Genomic DNA, 18,551 nt, shown 5'->3' on the forward strand with positions numbered 1-18,551 from the left:
AGACAGCTGTTAAGTGAGCCTTGCCCCATTTTACGACTTTGCTTGCCACAGTTATTAATTGAAATCGCTGCAGTTGTTAAGTTAGTATCCCGGTTGTTAAGTGAATCTGGCTTTCCCCACTGGCTTTGCTTGTCAGAAGGTCATAAAAGGGGGATCCCATGACCTTGGGACACAGCAATGGTTGTAAATATGAACCGGTTGCCGAGCGGCTGAATTTTGATCACCTGATCATGGGGACGCTGCAAAGGTCGTAACTGTGAAAAACGATCACGAGTCACCTTTTTCAGTGCCATCGTGACTTTGAACAGTCACTAAGCGAACTGTTGAAACTCGAGGACTACCTGTATAAAAAGTACCCTCCAAAAATGTGCAGCTCACAGCATTCTCAATCTATGCAAAGCAGCTCTACAAGGAAGGGGAAGCCTTTGGGGAAATGAGGCGCCACTGGTACAGGCAATACCGATTCACCCAGGGGTGCGAGTCTTCGGTGCATGCGCACGGAATTGAAACGAGTCTACATGGGACATTTGGAGCCACAACCTGTTCAGGCGAACCGGTACGAACCAGCTGAATACTACCTCTGCATTCACCTCACTTTCAGTCCTTCTCCCCAACACCAGTTAGGATGATAACAGTGGGAGGGAAGCGTGTAGACAGGAGGAGAGGCCAAACCACATACATCTGGGCTGCTTTCTTATAAGAACTTCACGGGGAGGGAGGTGCCAAATTAAAGAATAAGGTCAAGAGACTCCAGAAAGCAACTCTGTTTAACATTACTGCCAAACTGATGGTGCAAGCAGTGGCTTTGGGTTCTCAGTCCATTAGTACATTTCTCAAGAGATCTGAAAGCAACTCCAATTCTGCTTTAAAGCGGACGTCGGATGCGTGGAGTCCTCAACTTACAACCATTTGCTTAATGACTGTTTTAAATTACAACAGTGCTGGGGGGAAAAAAGCGACTTATAATTGGTCCCCACATTTATGACCATTGCCACATCCCTATAGTCGCATGATCAAAATTCAGGTGCTTGGCAACCAGCATATATTTACAAACTTTGCAGCATCCCACAGTCACATAATTGCCGTTTCCAAACCGTCTTCTGACAACACACTCAATGAGGAAGCCAGAGTCACTTAACCAGTGCAGGTAGTCCTCAATTTACAACAGTTCATTTAGTGACAGTTCAAAGTGACAACGGTGCTGAAAAAAGTGACATGACCATTGCAACATCCCAATGTATCAGCGGATAAAAAATACAGGCTGTTGGCAACTGACTCACATTTATGACGGTGGCGGTGTCCCTGGGTCATGTGATCCCCTTTTGCGACCTTCTGATGAGCAAAATCAATGGGGAAGCCGGGCTCACTTAACAACTTCGTAACTAACTTCACAACTACAGCGATTCACTTAGCAACTGTGGCAAGAAAGGTCGTAAAATGGGGCAAAACTCACTTAATGACAGCCGTTTGGAGCTCAATTGTGGTGGTAAGCCGAGGACCACCTGTATATGATTCATTTAAGAAGAAGAGCAAAAAAGCTTGCGAAATCAGGTGGCAGAACTCATAAGTCACCACGATGGTGATTCCAATCCCAATTGTGGTTGTAAATCAAGGACCTTCTGTTTATTTCTTGCTACTGAAATGATTGCTTAGAAGAAGAATGAACAAACCCTTCCAAATGCTATTCCACACTAACAAAACAAAAATATGTTATCTTACTGGAAAGCCAAGCAGAGATCCGAAATATTCTACCGAATGAATTTCACTAAACACAGCCCCCAAGGAGCATAGCAGCTGTACCTTCACACAGATATACAGGTATATTCAAAGATTATGAGGGGAGAAAGGAACAGTTCAAATTCACGCTTAGCTGCAACGGTTTCTGAATGATGCTGGTCAACCTCTCTTATTGTAACTAAATACGTACAAATGTTATCGCTATTTAAAATGCTACCAAGTGTATCTGTGCTTGGAGGGGGCTATTTTATATGTTTATAAAATGTGCATCTTACTTTATTTTAAGGAACACTGCTGGTGTAAAGCAACTGCAGACAAAGACCGTTCTTACATGCATTTCTGATTAGCTAACCAAAACGTAAGATCTCTCTGGATCTAGTTCTTCTCAGTTTAGGCTAACCATTCAGAAAATTCCCAACGGTAATGCAATATAATACAATAGCAGAGTTGGAAGGGACCTTGGAGGTCCTCTAGTCCAACCCCCTGCCTAGGCAGGAAATCCTATACCGTTTCAGACAAATGGCTATCCAACATCATCTTAAAGACCTCCAGTGTTGGGGCATTCACAACTTCTGGAGGCAAGCTGTTCCACTGATTAATTGTTCTGTCAGGAAATTCTTCCTCAGTTCTAAGTTGCTTCTCTCCTTGATTAGTTTCCACCCATTGCTTCTTGTTCTACCCTCAGGTGCCTTGGAGGGAGTCACCCTCTTCTTTGTGGCAACCCCTGAGATATTGAAACACTGCTATCATGTCTCCCCTAGTCCTTCTATTAAACTAGACATACCCAGTTCCTGCAACCGTTCTTCATGTTTTAGTCTCCAGTCCCCTAATCATATTTGCTGCTCTTCTCTGCACTCTTTCTAGAGTCTCTACATCGTGGTGACCAAAACTGAATGCAGTATTCCAAGTGTGGCCTTACCAAGGCATTATAATGTAGTACGAACACTTCACATGATCTTGATTCTATCTCTCTGTTTATGCAGCCTAGAACTGTGTTGGCTTTTTTGGCAGCTGCTGCACACTGCTGGCTCATATTTAAATGGTTGTCCACTAGGACTCCAAGATCCTTCTCACAGTTACTACTATTGAGCAAGGTACCACCTATACTGTACCTGTGCATTCCATTTTTGTTGCCTAAATGTAGAACCTTACTCTTTTTACCATTGAATTTCATTTTATTAGATAGTGCCCAATGTTCAAATTTGTCAAGATCCTTCTGCATCTTTAGCCTATCTTCTGGAATGTTGGCTATTCCTGCCAGCTTGGTGTCACCTGCAAATTTGATGAGTTCCCCATTTATTCCCTCATCCAAATTTATGAGTTCCCCATTTATTCCCTCATCCAAATTTATGAGTTCCCCATTTATTCCCTCATCCAAATCATTGATGAAGATGTTGAATAGTACTGGGCCTAAAACAGAGCCTTGGGGTACTCCACTGCATACCCCCCTCCATGAAGATGCACTTCCATTGAGGGCTACACGTTGAGTGCGGTTGGTCAGCCAGTTACGAATCCATCTGGTGGTGATTCTGTCCAACCCACTTTTTTCTACTTTATCTAGTAGTAGGTTATGGTCTACCTTATCAAAAGCCTTACTGAAGTCCAAGTAAACTATATCGACGGCATTCCTCTGGTCCACTAATTTTGCCACATTACCAAAGAACACGTGGTAATGGTAATCTCATTGTTACAAACAAGGCGGCACTCCAATGGCTCTATTTACATTGTTGACATGTGTCAAATAAAGAAGCGGAGAATAACGGCTGCCATACCTGTGGGGAGGTATACAGGGCACGGACACCACCGGGGCGGCTGCTCTCTTTTCAGCCAGAATTTTCCTTGCCTTCTTCATTTTGATCCGGGATTTAGCCTTGGCCCTTTTCACCTTCTCTGAGCTCCAGCTTTTCCCATCCTCTTCTTCCTCCTCTTCTTCTTCCTCTCCTTCGCTATGGGAGAGGGCAGGCAAGCGTCGCATTGAGCCGGGTGGTGTGTGGATATCACAGTAAGCTGTCTTCCGGACACTAAACGAAGTGCCATTGGCCCCCGTTTCTCGGACAGGCTCCATTTTCATGTAGAGCCCAGCCTGCTGAGCACAGGTAACGTGGAAGGCCGTGTAGCAGTTAGCTTTGTGACACTGTATGCAGGCCCCAGAGCCTCGCTGCTTGCAGATGTAACAGGTCAGCTTCCAGCGGGCTGGTGGGATGTGTTCTATGCTGTCTATGGGCTCCAGGAACACCGTGTTTGCAAAACAGACCTCGGGGATCCAGAGGGCACACACCACATGGGCCCAACGACCATCGTCCGTCTGTTTGAAGGCGCCGCCTTTGTTTGGACACAGGGCGCAGTCCACGGCCCTGGAAGGCGACTGCAAGCAGCGGCGGCACAGCCACTGGCCTTCTGGGATGTAAGGGACCCCATAGCATTCCTGGTGCACAGCCAAGTTACACATGTCACAAAAAAGGATGACGTTGCTATTCTGACATTCCCCGTCGTTGCAAATGCAACAGACGGCATCCTCATCTACCAAGGCATTTGGGTCACCTTTGTTGTGACTCTCAAAATAGGATTCCTTCTCTAGCCGGTCCATTAGATATTCAAAGATCTCCTGAGGGATTGGGCTGACACCTTCTGTCTTCCGACGTTCGTTCATAATGTCCAACCAGATGTAATCTTCCTCATCCATGTCGTACTCAACCTCCTCATCCAGCTCTTCTGCTGACTTCTCAATGTATCTAAAAGAAGAGAGAGAGAGAGAGATAGTGCAAGGCTGAGAAAAATGGGAGTCTTAGAAGGCTTACAGAGCTGCTATCTATTACTGACAATCCTTACACCTACTTTAAGCGGTCTGAAAGGGTCACCATCACTTCACTGCCCTGCTCCAGTAAGTCCTAACTCAGCCTGGTTCCCTTCAGATTTTCTGGATTTCATTTCCTAGAATCCTGATAGTTAAAAAGTCCAATAGCGGTGCCAGAGAGTCTCTAGTCAAGTTGGCCAAGGGTCAGTTATTGCTTCCTCTGAGTGCAGAACCATAATAATAAACCCCACATCTAGTTGTACTTTTATCTCTGCCCTACACACATCTACCTGGAGAAGGTTCTAATGATGGGAAAGGTGGAAGGAGACAGAAGGAGTAGAAAACAAACAGCAACGTGGAGGGACTCAGTGGCAATGGACGGAAGGACCAAGTTAGGTTCAGATTATTATGGAGAAAAACCTATTTATGTGGCCACCAACAGTCAACACCAACTTGATGACAATTAATCAATCAATCCATACATTACATACATAGCCATTAGAAGTCACAGTGATTTAACAAAGCACAAATGATACAAATCATGTTAATTTGTGTTAGTATGTCATGGTGCAAATGCCAAAAAATGTGCCTTTTGCTTCATTTATCCCACAAAGTCATGACCTGTGTGATGTATATGTGTATCTCACTTTTTTTCTTCCTTAGAAAGAAAACGCCATGTCATAATAGGAAAGCTTTAAACCTAAGAACTCCTGCTACTGAAGCTGAATGGAACAGGCTGAACAGTGTTGTTACAATTGGGGTGGGGGGAGACACAATGTACCAGTTTCATTCAGTACAAGATACTTTTCTAAATCAAAACAAGAGAGGGAAGGGAAGGGAGAATATCTGCTTTTTGTGACCTTCCGACAACAAAGCCAACTTTGGGGAAGTCAAATTCACTTTAACAACGGTGTTACCAACGTAACAACTGCAGGGATTCACTCAACAACTGTGATGTAAGGAAGATCGTAAAACAGGGTAAAACTCCATTAAGTAGCAACTATCACTCAGCAGCAGAAATCTTGGCCTCCACTGTGGACTTAAGTCGAGGACTACCTGTATCCCAATGGAGTCACTTCCCAAACAGAAAGACCCTTCTTTCTGTCCCCCCTTCTGTCTTCCTTCTGCCCCCCCCTTCTGAAAACAGATTACCTTGGTTTCCAAACCGGAACAAGGTGCAGTCAGAAGCCGCCTTATGAGAGGGAAACACCTCCTGGCGGAGCCCTCCTCTTCCTACCTGAGGCTCTAGATGAAAGGATCCTCTGCCCCTCCCATTTAAGGCCTCTGAGCCACGCGATCCTACGTCGGGACTCTGCTTGCGGTGAACTGACTTATTACCTGTAATAAGAAGTGGGGCGAGGTGGGGCATCGGGGGTATCCTGGTCCAGCTCTCGGTACACAGCCTCGGGAAGCTTAGGTGTGTTGCCAGCTGAGGCACTGTGGTGGTGGTGGTGGTTGGAATCCTTGCGTTTCTCCTTGTTCTTGTGCTTTCCGGCTTTGGGAGCCACCGAGGGCGTTTCCGTGTTCTCCTTGTTGCTGTTGTTCTCCGGGGCCTCCTCGGGAGTCTCATCGTCCTCGGACACCACATCCAAGTTATCGAAAATGCTGATGCGATGCACGCGACCATGCAGATCCACCTCTACCATGCGCTGAGCTTGCGCGTAAGTCATAACGTCCCGCCCTGGGGACTGCGAAGTCTCGGAGGGGCTGGGCGACTGCTTGTTGCTTGCCCGGCCGTGACGGCCTTTCTTTTTGTGCTTGCGCAGAGGGGTGTTTTGGGGTGGCGGTGGATTGTCATGGTCGTAGTGGTAGAGATGGTACTCGATGCCACTGTAGCTCTTGTAGATTTTGCGGCAGGTGTCCACAGGACATTCGTAGGGTGGCTTGGTTGCCCGCAGGTTGTGGCAGAAAGTCTTCACGTCAAAGTCCACCCCCATGGTGTCCTTTGGCTCTGTAGGGGAAGGAGGAGGAATGGTTAGGTTTACCACATTAGCCATCCACCAACACCCAGGTGCAAAGTGCACAGGCTTTACCAACGCTCCTGAATTCCTAGGACAGAATCTGTTTAACCCCAATTGACTAAGCAGAGCTGAAACCAGAAAGGCAAATGGGAGACCTGGATGATCCAGAAGATCAACTGGTCAAAACGACTGGATCAGAACAAGTGTTGCAGCCATGTTGTAAATACGAGGGGTATAACTTTGCATGTCTTTTAAAACAAGCATTATTTTGCATCCTATTTCTTCCCAATTATTGCTAAATTATGCAGATTGATAGTAGCACTATCAGGAGACATCTTTAATTACAATCAATCCTTCTCACCTGCAGTGTGCTCGCCAACAAAATTCATTGTCCTGCGTACGCAGGGACCAGAAGGGCCTACCTGCCAATCTGCTTCTTTTCTCCTTTAAAAAATAATCTACATGTTCAACAAAGCTCTCCTTGTATCTTCTTGCCTTATCTGAATACTTGCAGATCCTACTGTACACCAGTCTCATAGTGTCAATGTACACAGCACAGTGAAGATATGTTAATAATTGTGGTCAACACAACTGTGTGTTGACCACATGCCAAAGAATTGCAGCGATGCAAAAGAATTGCATCCAAACAGGAATATCCTGCAACAGTCTGTCAAATTTCCAAGTTGAGAGTTGATATATCTTTATTAAGAAAATGTGTATACAACCGCCCAACTCACGGTGACTCTGGATGGGTCATATTGTTTTGAGTGGCTATCACACTTTATCAGTGCAATTGTGGTCCGTGGAGGGATTGTTTTGAACACTAAGTCCTGTGTTTTCTTTCTGCTTCAGATAACGATGCTAATTTCTAAGCCTGGAATGTTGCTATTGCTACATTACAGTTTATACTGGAAATAATTTTCTCGGAGTTGTAGAATTCAGCATGTCTTGAAAACAATACTGGGTAGAAATCTGTACTAAACAATTAGTATCAAATGGCACCACTTTGTTAAACTTGGCTGATTGCAAAAAAACTAAGCAGGTCTGGACTTGGTGGGTATTTGTATGGGAGACCATAGGAGATCATAGAGCTGTAGATTGGGATGGGAAGTCAAGAAACATTTTTAGAAGGCAATGGTAAATCAGTTCTGTGTTGCCCCCCCAAAAACCAAAAACCCCAACCCCTTCTATCTGGACATATTTATGAGGCCACCAGGAGTTAAACTCTACTCAAAGGAGATTTTATTTTTAACCATCAATCAAAGATGCGAAAAGGATACAAATTTGAAAATAATCCCATTCTCAGTTGCATAAGGAAGATTATCCACATGCTGGCATCACACTATTTGTACCGAATTAAACTACATTATAGGAAATGATTCCAGGAAAGATTTCCCCAGTGCAGACCTGTTTTAGAGGAAGCATGGCATTTGCCTTTCTTTTCAAAAGTAAATTCTTCTATTTGTTTTTATGCTGGAGCTTTACTGGCTTTATTGAGACGGCTGAAGCTAACACTCTTATATTATTAACGATGTTCTTCTCTGTCTTTTTAATTCCAAGCCTCTGGGAGACTCTGGGACACTCGGATCATGTTCCCAAGTGAGGAGGAAGGAAAGAGGCTCCCGGCCCAGTCCCAAGCATACCTTGCTCTCTCACACTGCTTTCTTCATCCGGCAGGGAGCCATTTGGCTAGCCAGGGAACAGGAATTAAGGAGGATGCATGGAAGGAGGATGGGGAGGATGAATCAATGCCTGGAGCAAACCCAATGGACACTTAAAAGGGGACAGATAGTACCAGTGGGCATTTAAAAGGGGAGGGGTAGTACTAGTGTTCTTCTGATGGTAACCTAGCACCCTTGCCATGCCACCCCATTACCTTGAGAAGAAATCCACTAATCTCATCATGCTGATTCCTGTCCTTCTGTCAAGGAAGGGAACTGACTGAAGACAATCTGTCAGCATGCTAAGGAGGATTCCCCTTTACTGACACTTCTTGCTAATCCCATGTTTTTCCTCTTGCCTCTAAGAATGATGAACTCACTGTAGTGGAAATGGCTCCCCCATCGCATGGTTAACCACAGCGATGCACAAGGCAGAAAGAAAGGGAGAAGGGGAGAAAATATGGGAAGGTGAAGTGGAGGAATGCCAACAGTTGGTACTACTTCTGACAGTTCAATCTTTCTCCGCAATCTCTGTACCAGCAGGGGGAAAAATGACAGTTAAGGCAGAGGATGTCGGATAACGCTCCCGGCAGCTGGGATAAACAGGAAAAGATATTAAAGAGAGTGCAAAGAACGACAAGCACCCTCTGCCTATGCCAGTTCGCACCATCCACTGCCTATGCCAGTTCACACACCGCCTTCCTAATACCCGCAGCACCTCTCTTTTGGCACACGAGCTCAGGTTGAAAAGAAAAACCTTCCACTGTCTTCCCATCCCCATACTCTACCTGCAGCTCTTAAGGAGGGAAGGACAACTGATGAAAAAGGGAGCTGTCAAAACTCAGGCTCATGTTTTGTTTTGTTTTCCAATTCAAGAGAAATCATGTGTGTGTGTGTGTGTGTGTGTGTAGAGGAAGCATCATAGAGGAAAAAGGCAGGAACAAGAGCTTGCAGGAGAGAGGGAGGGAGGGAGAGGGAGAGAGGGAGAGAGGGAGAGAGGGAGAGAGAGAGAGAGAGAGAGAGAGAGAGAGAGAGAGAGAGAGAGAGAGAGAGAGAGAGAGAGAGAGAGAGAGAGAGAGAGAGAGAGAGAGAGAGAGAGAGACCACCCCTCCTTTAAGCCCGTTTGCAGCCATCCCTGTTGCACACCTGTGCTAAAAAGTTTTTTTGGGGGGCGGGGGGGGGGGGTTCTACAGCAGATTTTTCCCCAACCGGCGGCCTTTGACACGTGATTCCCCCCAAAACGGGAGGGAGAAAGGTAAAAAGTTTCGAGGTCCGGGGCTTCTTAAAACAGGCAAGCTTGGCCTGAGCGGTTGGCCGATGGCATCCATCGCGCGCACCCCTGGCTTCCCAAACGGGCGGCTGATCCCACCGCGGCCCCCGAGATGCTCCCTCTCCCTCCCACCCTATCACCTGCCACTCCCCCCAAAGGCCTGAAAGGGGAGGGGGCGCAATGTGGGGGCGCAGAGGGTTTCCCCCCACCGCAGGCTGCCTCCCTACCAACCTCGCTCGCCCCATATTGTGAAGCGGACGAAGCTCCAGATTTTGGGGGAGGGAAGGGAGGAGAAAGACGGGGTGGGGGAAGGGGGAGCAAGGCTGTCACGCTAACCCCGTAGCGGCCCGCCGCCTTCCCGCCTCCCGCGGAACACCCCCCGCCCTGCCATGCACGTGCGGCGCCCGAGCGGGGCTCCTGGGGAGGGAGACCCGCGCCAGCCTCCCCGCCACCTGCCACCGCCGCCACGACTTCTCTTAACGGGCGGCTCGCTTCATTCCACCCGCCCCGCCTCTCCCGCGCAGCCTCCGGGCGGTGGCGGGAGGAGGCCCCTGCCCGTCCCTTTCCGGGAAGGGAAGAAACTGCTGCTTTCGGGGGTCCCCCTCCCCGAGGCCGTGTCGCTCCCGCCGCCCGACGGCGCCTCGCCCGGCCAGCCTCCCAGCCCTCGGCGCGCGCGGATCTCTCACCGAGCTCGGCTCAAGCCCCGGCCCGGTTGAGGCGCGGCGGCTGCAGGGCGACTTCCGCGGCGGAGGGGCCCATCGGCCCAACCCGGCCCGGACAATGGAGGGGAAAAAGGCTCCGCCGGCGGCGGTAGGAGAAGCGGCGGCAGCGGCGGCGGCAGCGGCGGCGGCTCCTGCGCGGGGAGGCCGCTGGGTAAAGCGGCGCCCTGGCAACCGCACTTTCGCCACGAGACACGGCTGGGCCCGACGCCCGGCTCTTCAAACACCCACCCCCACCCCACCGCCCCCGCCCTACTCCCGGCCTCGGTTTGGCGGCCTTGCCAAAACAAAAGCCGCTTGGAGTCACATACACACCCTAGGCGAGGAAGCGCCCCGCCGCCAGAGCAAAGCGGCCGGCCGTCAGGCGCGAATCTGCCGCCGCGGATAGCCAGGCTTTGCGCGCTGGCAGGAGAGCCGGGAAAGAGGCGCTCGCCGAGTCCTCGCGGGCTGGAACTCTGCCCGGTGCCGGGAGTCACGTTGCTGGAGTGGAAGCCTTGAGGAGGAAGAGCAGGAGGAGGAGGAGGAGGGTGGTGGTAATTGTGTTCCAGAGTGGCCGGGGAGCTTCTCCCTGGAGAAGTCGTGTGTCTGTGTAGGTCGGTTGCCAGTTTGTGTGTATGGAGGTCGGTTGCCAGTTTGTGTGTATGGAGATCGGTTGGCAGTTTGTGTGTATGGAGGTCGGTTGGCAGTTTGTGTGTCTGTGTAGGTCAGTTGCCAGTTTGTGTGTCTGTGTAGGTCGGTTGCCAGTTTGTGTGTATGGAAGTTGGTTGCCAGTTTGTGTGTCTGTGTAGGTCAGTTGCCAGTTTGTGTGTATGGAGGTCGGTTGCCAGTTTGTGTGTCTGTGTAGGTCAGTTGCCAGTTTGTGTGTATGTAAGTCGGTTGCCAGTTTGTGTGTATGGAGGTCCGTTGCTAGTTTGTGTGTATGGAGGTCGGTTACCAGCTTGTGTGTGTGTGTGTGTGTGTGTGTGTGTGTGTGCAGGTAGTTTATTTTTGGATCATGCTCATAAAAGTGGTATTTGACTTCCAGAGAAAGAAGGAGAAAAAAGAAAAGGAAACCTGCTTTGATCCATGAGTCCTTGAGTGCCTTCAAAGCATTTCATATTCCTCCAGTTGTCATGTATTATCCTGTAGTTCATGCACAGAAATATAAGATTTCCTCGGTCAGAACATTGAGTTTACAGAATTGTGAGAAGTCTGGGGGGTTTACCCAAGTTGGTTCTGTTATGTGCAGTAAAATATAATAGTACATTTTTGGGATGGGGGCAGAATGATACAAACTGGTGTTACATGCCTCCCTGTTCTCCAAACAGTTTAGAGATGTTTCTAGTTGAATTGGTATTTACCTGGCAGAAAACCGAGATGACCTTTAACCACAACGTCCAACTTTAATGAAGGCCTGACTTAAAAGCATAATTAATACCTGTAGGTTACAGAATATTGTGAACTTCACAAGAAATCAAAGGAGAGAATAGTGAGAAGCAGAGAGTCCATGTTGCTTTCTAATATAATACAGGTAGGTAGGTATGTTTTGCGAAGTGATCAGGTGCCCAGGCAGTTGCTTCTTTTGGATCCAGAGACAATGAACACTCCAGTAAATAAAGGGATTTTAAGCTTTATTGTTAGCTCAAGCAAAGAGATTTAAAAGCATAACAAAAAGCATACATACTAAGCAAGATAACAGCTAACTTCTCTTACAGGCTGCCAGGAGCTCCTTAATAACAATTAGCAGAGGTAGCCAAAGGGCAGCCAATTTTCACACTACCTAAAATCTTGGTTCCCTGCATAAGTTCCTCATTAATAACAAACCCACAGTTTTTATCAAAACCTGACACCATGAGTTCATGGTCCTTCTATGTTAAGGAGACTATAAGCCATGAATTTAACTGGATGGCACCTGACTGGGATTGGAATTGAGAGTCAGACTTTTTGGTGGGTGGGGGGAAGCTTTGAAGATATATGGAAATAATCCTCCCACCCACCCCATCTCCTTTATTCAGCAAGCGAGAATGGAAAGCAAGCAGACTAGCTAGCCCAGAATGAATGCGAAAACTTCTAGACTTTTCTTAATATGAAGGTGAAATCAAAATATGTCACTAAACAGGTTGGAATAACTGTGGTCTTCCATATTGTCACTACAATGTAATGCCCCAAGGGTTAGCTCTTTGAAAGCAGTTGTGGAGTCCCCTGATCTATAAGGCACGGTTAGCACATGAAATCTGGGCCACAGCTTGTAGACTTGCAGGAAGATGTGGAAAACAATGGAGGGGAAGTTATCTTGCTCATGCTTCAAAGACTGCCTTATATTTGCTGCCAAGATTAGTCCTTCCAAAGCAGTGCCTCTCAACCTTGGCAACTTGAAGATGTGTGAACTTGAGTTTGCAGAATTCCCCGGGCAACCTGACTGTGTGAAGTCCTGAAGTCTATATGTCTTCCAAGCTGCCAAGGTTGAGAAAAACTGCTCCAAAATATTGCAAATAGGGTGGGTTTTTTAGTTTATTCTGTTCATGCAGCAAGAGGTGGTACCTTCTCAAGGATACCTGTTTGTGGAGTGCCAGTCCTATGAAAGCCTTTTAAAAGTTGAAAGACAAAAAATGTTAGCTCAAACAGTATTTTAGTTCCCATTATTCTGCAAGAATGAGAATGAAATCTCCAGATGTTATAATGATGCACTTGAAATTGTAACACTAACTGGTTTTTAAGTTGCATGTTTTATTTTATTAAATCAGTCAATGCATATCATTTAATTTTTGTATTGTCCTTTTTTAAAAATATACATTGACTAGAGCAGGGGCATCAAACTCAAGGCCCGGGGGCTGGATCTGGCCCATGGGGTGCTTAGAACTGGCCGGTGGGGCCACCCTAGAAACAGCAAAGGACTGGCCCACAATGCCTCTGCCAGCAAAAATGGAGGTCAGGAGGGCCGAACGCGGCCCTCCCTGGATTCGTTTTCAGCTGTGACAGCCTTCTGCCACCCTCTGCCAATGAAAACAGAACTCAGGGGGGGGGGCATGCTCCCCTGAGCTCTGTTTCCACTGGCAGAAGGCGGCAGGAGGCTGTCGCAGCTGAAAATGGAGTTCTGGAGCTCGTTTTCGCTGGCAGAGTGATTGGGCCACTACAGAAGCCCCCGACATGAGTGATGTCAAGCTGGCCTTGCCCACCCTGGTCACGCCCACACTGCCCCCCCCCCCGAGGTCAAACAATCCTGATGCGGTCCTCAATGAAATCACGTTTGATACCCCTAGATTACAGGAACAAGTGCCAAGAAAAATAAAAGTCACATATTAAGCCTGTTATTTTTATTTGAAGAAATCTAAGGTACTCCAGGTTCTCCAGTGTTAATTTTTAAATTAAATCTTGGCTTATAATACGTTGGATATTTAAAACATCAATACTACATGAATGATAACTTGACCTTCTGTGAGAATTTTTTTCACATGGCTGTAAGGATGCTGTAATGGTCTGAAGCACTCAAACTGATCTAACTTTTTTCAGCCCCATTATAACTTCAAATGAATGATTGTAAGAGTATGAGGTCTTCTGTGCATCCAGACTTTGGCAAATAGATATATAATTAACCCTTTGTGCTTTTGTTAGACTTACCAAGGTTAATTCTGGGTTTGGAGGATATTGATACTGTTGCAATTTGGCATGAACCAAATTGTTTCTGTGATTCTGAAATGGTTAGTAGCAGTCCATATTATTTGTTGGGTAGTTTTGGTCTCATGATGAAGTTTAAGAGCATGGTGGCTCACATGGTTACAACTCTGGGTTGACAATCAACAAGCCCACATTCAAGACCCGAGTGATGCTACATGATGGGGAGAGTTCCCATCATTTGCTCCACTTCTGACACAAATGTGAATGGAGTGATAAAACTGAGTCTGTCACACCTGGACCATCACATTTGTAGCTTATAGTTATTAGTTAAAGGTAAAGGTTCCCCTCGCACATATCTGCTAGTCGTTCCTGACTCTAGGGGGCGGTGCTCATCTCCGTTTCAAAGCCGAAGAGCCAGCGCTGTCCGAAGACGTCTCCGTGGTCATGTAACCGGCATTACTAAACACCGAAGGCGCACAGAACATTGTTACCTTCCCACCAAAGGTGGTCTCTATTTTTCTACTTGCATTTTTACATGCTTTCGAACTGCTTGTTTGGCAGAAGATGGGACAAGTAATGGGAGCTCACCCCGTTATGCAGGGATTCAAACTGCCGACCTTTCTGATCATCAAGCTCAGCGTCTTAGCCACTAAGCCACCACGTCCCTTTTTATATAGTTATTATTCTGTACCAATTGTCACAGTTTAATTCCATGATATATACTCAGTGTACTCCTGGGTGATTACCTTGACAGGAATATGGTATGGCATTGAAGATCTTTCGGGGTAAGTATGAATTATTACATTACCCAACTGTAGTCCCATTAAAAAAGGCAGTAACTACCATCTCTTTTAAAATCCAGTTTTAAATGTATTGGGAACAAAGCTTCCAAAAGATGGCACTGTGACTTTAGCCATCCCTAGTAACATTTTGCAGCTACAGCTGGGAATTGGAGAAGGCTCCCCAAAGCAAGAACAGGGCAATAGCACCTTGATTTTCTGTTGCTGGCTTTTAATTAACACAACATCTTTGGAGACTTTTCAAGCAAAAGTCATTACACACCGGAGATTTACTGAAACAGCTACTAAGGAAACATCTCTCTGGCATAAGCAGTGCAAGGAATGAAACTTACACAGAGGATGAGAGATCATTTCCACTGTGAAGTTGTGAATGGAATCTAGGGTATAAATAAAGGTACCAATAAAGGAGAATATTTGTAGCTCAGGCTTGAAATAACGGTCCTTGGTGCGCTCTGAACTTGGTTGTTTTCTTGCAGATGTTTCCTTACCCAAACTAGGTAACATAGTTACCTGCGGGATCGCGTCCTGCCCCATACATCCCTGCGACCCGTCCACTCACACAGAGAGGGACTACTCCGGGTGCCGTCCTCCAGAGAGTGCCAGAGGGCAGCGCCCAGAAGTAGGGCCTTCTCTGTAGTGGGCCCCACCCTTTGGAATGACCTCCCCCCAGACATCAGAACTACAACCGACCTTCGCTCCTTCCGTATGAAGCTGAAAACCTACCTGTTTCGACTAGCTGACCTGGCATAACTCTACAACCTCCCCAGCCCAGGGCATTTTTAATTGTAATTTTAGTTTTTAAGGGTTAATTTCACTGGGGTTTTAACTTTTTAAGTATTGTAACTTATTTATTTATTCTTACCTCCTCTATACGCTATATAATACCTTTGTACGTCGCCCCGAGTCCCTGTGGGGAGAGGGGGCGACTAATAAGTTCAAGTAATAAATAAATAAATAAATAAATAAATCATCAGTGCTAACGCCTGGGCCATGCTGGCTCAGGAGTTCTGGGAATTGAAGTCCACAGTTCATAAAGTTACTATAAAGTTGCCCACCCCTGCTCTAGGTTGATTGCAAGCAGGCAATGGAGTCGTGCTGTGAAATTATGCCCCAACACTGGAAGTCTTTAAGAAGATGTTGGATGGCCATTTGTCTGAAACGGTATAGGGTTTCCTGCCTAGGCAGGGGGTTGGACTAGAAGACCTCCAAGGTCCCTTACAACTCTGCTATTGTATTGTATTGTATTAGGCTGAAGCTGCCATAACTAAAGATGAAGCGAATTCAAATACATAGAGGACAAAAAAAAACCCAGGAATCTTATCTAAAAGATCCCTTTGGGGGAAGTAAATAAGAAGAAAACAAGTCCTTAAGAAAAGAAAGGGGAAAAAACCCAGAACTGATTAAGCTTCTTGAAGGAGAAGCGAAACTTCTTCAAGGAAAAAAAACAATCCAGATTGTGGTACCCCCCCAGACTCCCCCTCCTGCCCACCCCACCATCACATGCATCAGTTTACTCTTAATTGAACTGAACCACATTTGCCGTTTGCTTGACCATTCACTCCAAAGAGGTTACTCCTCAGCTCTTCACAATTACATCGTTTTTACTACTGTGAATAACATGATATTGGCCAGTCCAAGACAAGAGCATTTTTGAACCAGTTAAAAAGCACCACCAATCCAAGCACAGATCCTTAACGATCACATCTTCCTACCTTTTGTCAAGAATGCTGCCCATTTGTTCTACTCTCTGCACTCTGTTTTTTAATCTTTCGGTGTTCTGCCTTTGGAGAGCCTGTTTGGTGTAATGATTATGGCATCATGCCAGGAGATTGGGAGTCCTAGTCCTACTTTAGACCTGAAGTCAGCTGGGCGACCTTGGCCTAGTCTCCCTCTCTCAGCCCTAAGAGGCAGGATAAAGCACTTCCAAAAACCTTGCCAATAAAACTGTCCAGGTAATGGACAGGAGACAACACTGACTCGAAGGCAGGTGGGAAAAAGTACATCTTTTGGGGAACTCTTGTGTTGTCAAAGTGTAACAAGTTACCATACAAATGGGGTTTTTCTCCTTCCTCTGCCTCTGAGATTGAAACGAAGATGAGATCTTTATAGTACTGAGCAGGTGGCTTCTGAATTGCGATTATGGCATGATTTTTTAGGGTTTCATCCAAGCAGTGGATTAAGGCTCACTGGTGCCCTAAGCACTGACAAATCTCGGTGCCCCCCTCTTCTGCACATACTGTACAAACCTTCATTGTTTTTTTCTTTCTTTCTCAACTTTGTGGTTCCCCCTTTGGGCCTGGTGCCCTAAACACATACTTAGTCTGCTTAATGGTTAATACACCACTGCACCCAACCTCTGATTTCAGCATTCGTGTTTTAACAATTGCTACTCTATTTCTCCTATAATGTTGTCTTCAGTAGGGGATTGAATGCTTCTCGGATGTGAAATGACCCATTTCAGTCCATTTCAGTTTGCTGATGCACAGGCTTGACGCCGTTGCTCCAACAATAGAAGCTTTGCCTGCAGTTTGAGTCTTCTGACATGTCACGTATGCAATGCGTACATGTATTTGCAGCACTGAACTTTCTAGTTGTCCCGGACACATCGGCAACATGATTTCAGTGTTAATCCCGCCATGTCACAAATATCAGTGGTACTCATACTTGCTCCCTTCCCTTCCACTGTCCCTTCTTGGGTACCTTCTGACCTGGAAGGCTCATCTTCTACTACAGTGTTTCTCAACCTTGGCAACTTTAAGTCCTGTGGACTTCAACTCCCAGAATTCCCCAGCCAGCTATGCCTGGCTATGGCTATGCTGGCTGGGGGATTCTGGGAGTTGAAGTCCATAGGACTTAAAGTTGCCAAGGTTGAGAAACACTGTTCTACTACATGGTAGCCCTTGTCACTGCGTTAAATTGTTTGCTAGCCTGAACTGAATAATTACTGATGAATTACTGCGCAGTTCATAAGGTCTTATCAGCAATGATGTACTGCGCCTGCTCTTCACACATTCCAGAGCTTTCTTTCCTTTTGATCTTTGTCCGTCTGCCAGGAAGCTGGTAGACAAACTGTTTTCTTGTCAAAATGTAACAATTAGATAGATTTGTTTATTTCTTTGTTTTATTATTTTTGTATTAAAGCTTGTTTTTTCATTAGAATATGTTTTCCGGGATTTTATTTTATTTTTTCGCACCTTAAAGATAATGCTGTTTGGAAAAGCCGCGATCTAAGACCTCATCTAGTTCAGGGTGAAATATCTTCCCCTGACAGTCCTTGACATACAACAGTTTGTTTAGGGACCGTTCGAAGTTACAATAGCACTGAAAAAAAAGGACATGATTGTTTTTCACACTTGCGACTGTTACCCCATGGTCAGTGATCATAATTTAGATCCTTGGCCACATATTTATGATGGTTTTAGTGTCCCGGGGTCATGGGATCATGTTTTGCGACCTCCTGTTAAGCAAAGTCAATGGGGGAGCCAAGTTCACTTAACAACCGTGTCACTAATTTAACAAGTACAGGGATTCACTTAGCAACTGTGGCAAGGTAGGTCGTAAAATGGGGCAAAACTCACTTAACAAACGTCTCACTTAGCAACAGAAATCGGGGGGCTCAATTGTGGTCATAAGTTGAGGACTACCTGATCATATTGATATTGCCCTGGTTCTCAATGGGCAGAATATTGGACCGGGTTACCATTCCAAAAAGCAGTACAAGTAGTCCTCAACGTACGACCACAATTGAACCCAAAAGTTCTCTCGCTAAGATATCAAGTGATGCGCCGCATTTTTTTACCTTCAGTTGTTAAGCGAAACACTGTGTTAAGTAAATCATGCAGTTGTTAATCTAGCTTCCCCGACTGACTTGGCTTGTCAGAATCTGGCTGGAAAGGTGGCAAATGTGACGACATGCCAGTTGCCAAGCACCCAAATTTTGATCACATGATCCAGGGGATGCTGCAACGGTCCAGTGATGGGTTGCAGGCGGTACACCCCAGTACAGGCGTACCGG

General features: G+C 46.3%; 1 protein-coding gene across 9 annotated transcripts in view; it reads right to left on the reverse strand.

Annotated features, from left to right (window-relative positions):
- BRPF1 (bromodomain and PHD finger containing 1) overlaps nucleotides 1–10,309 on the reverse strand; it is a 32,711-nt gene extending 22,402 nt beyond the window's left edge. For 3 of the 9 annotated variants that reach the window (XM_081939743.1, XM_081939741.1, XM_081939740.1), the window contains exons 1-3: nucleotides 10,110–10,309; nucleotides 5,870–6,482; nucleotides 3,510–4,469 (exon numbers count right to left, since the gene is read on the reverse strand). In XM_081939743.1, the coding sequence (XP_081795869.1) occupies nucleotides 3,510–4,469; nucleotides 5,870–6,468 (1,559 nt within the window). In that variant the 5' untranslated portion in view covers nucleotides 6,469–6,482; nucleotides 10,110–10,309. The remainder of the gene's footprint in view (nucleotides 1–3,509; nucleotides 4,470–5,869; nucleotides 6,483–10,109) is intronic. The other 6 variants (XM_081939745.1, XM_081939747.1, XM_081939742.1 and 3 more) reach the window with 2 other exon arrangements.
- Between the last annotated feature and the right edge of the window lie 8,242 nt (nucleotides 10,310–18,551).

Source organism: Natrix helvetica (genome assembly GCF_964273705.1).
Source record: "Natrix helvetica genome assembly, chromosome: 1".
Classification (NCBI taxonomy): domain Eukaryota; kingdom Metazoa; phylum Chordata; class Lepidosauria; order Squamata; family Natricidae; genus Natrix; species Natrix helvetica.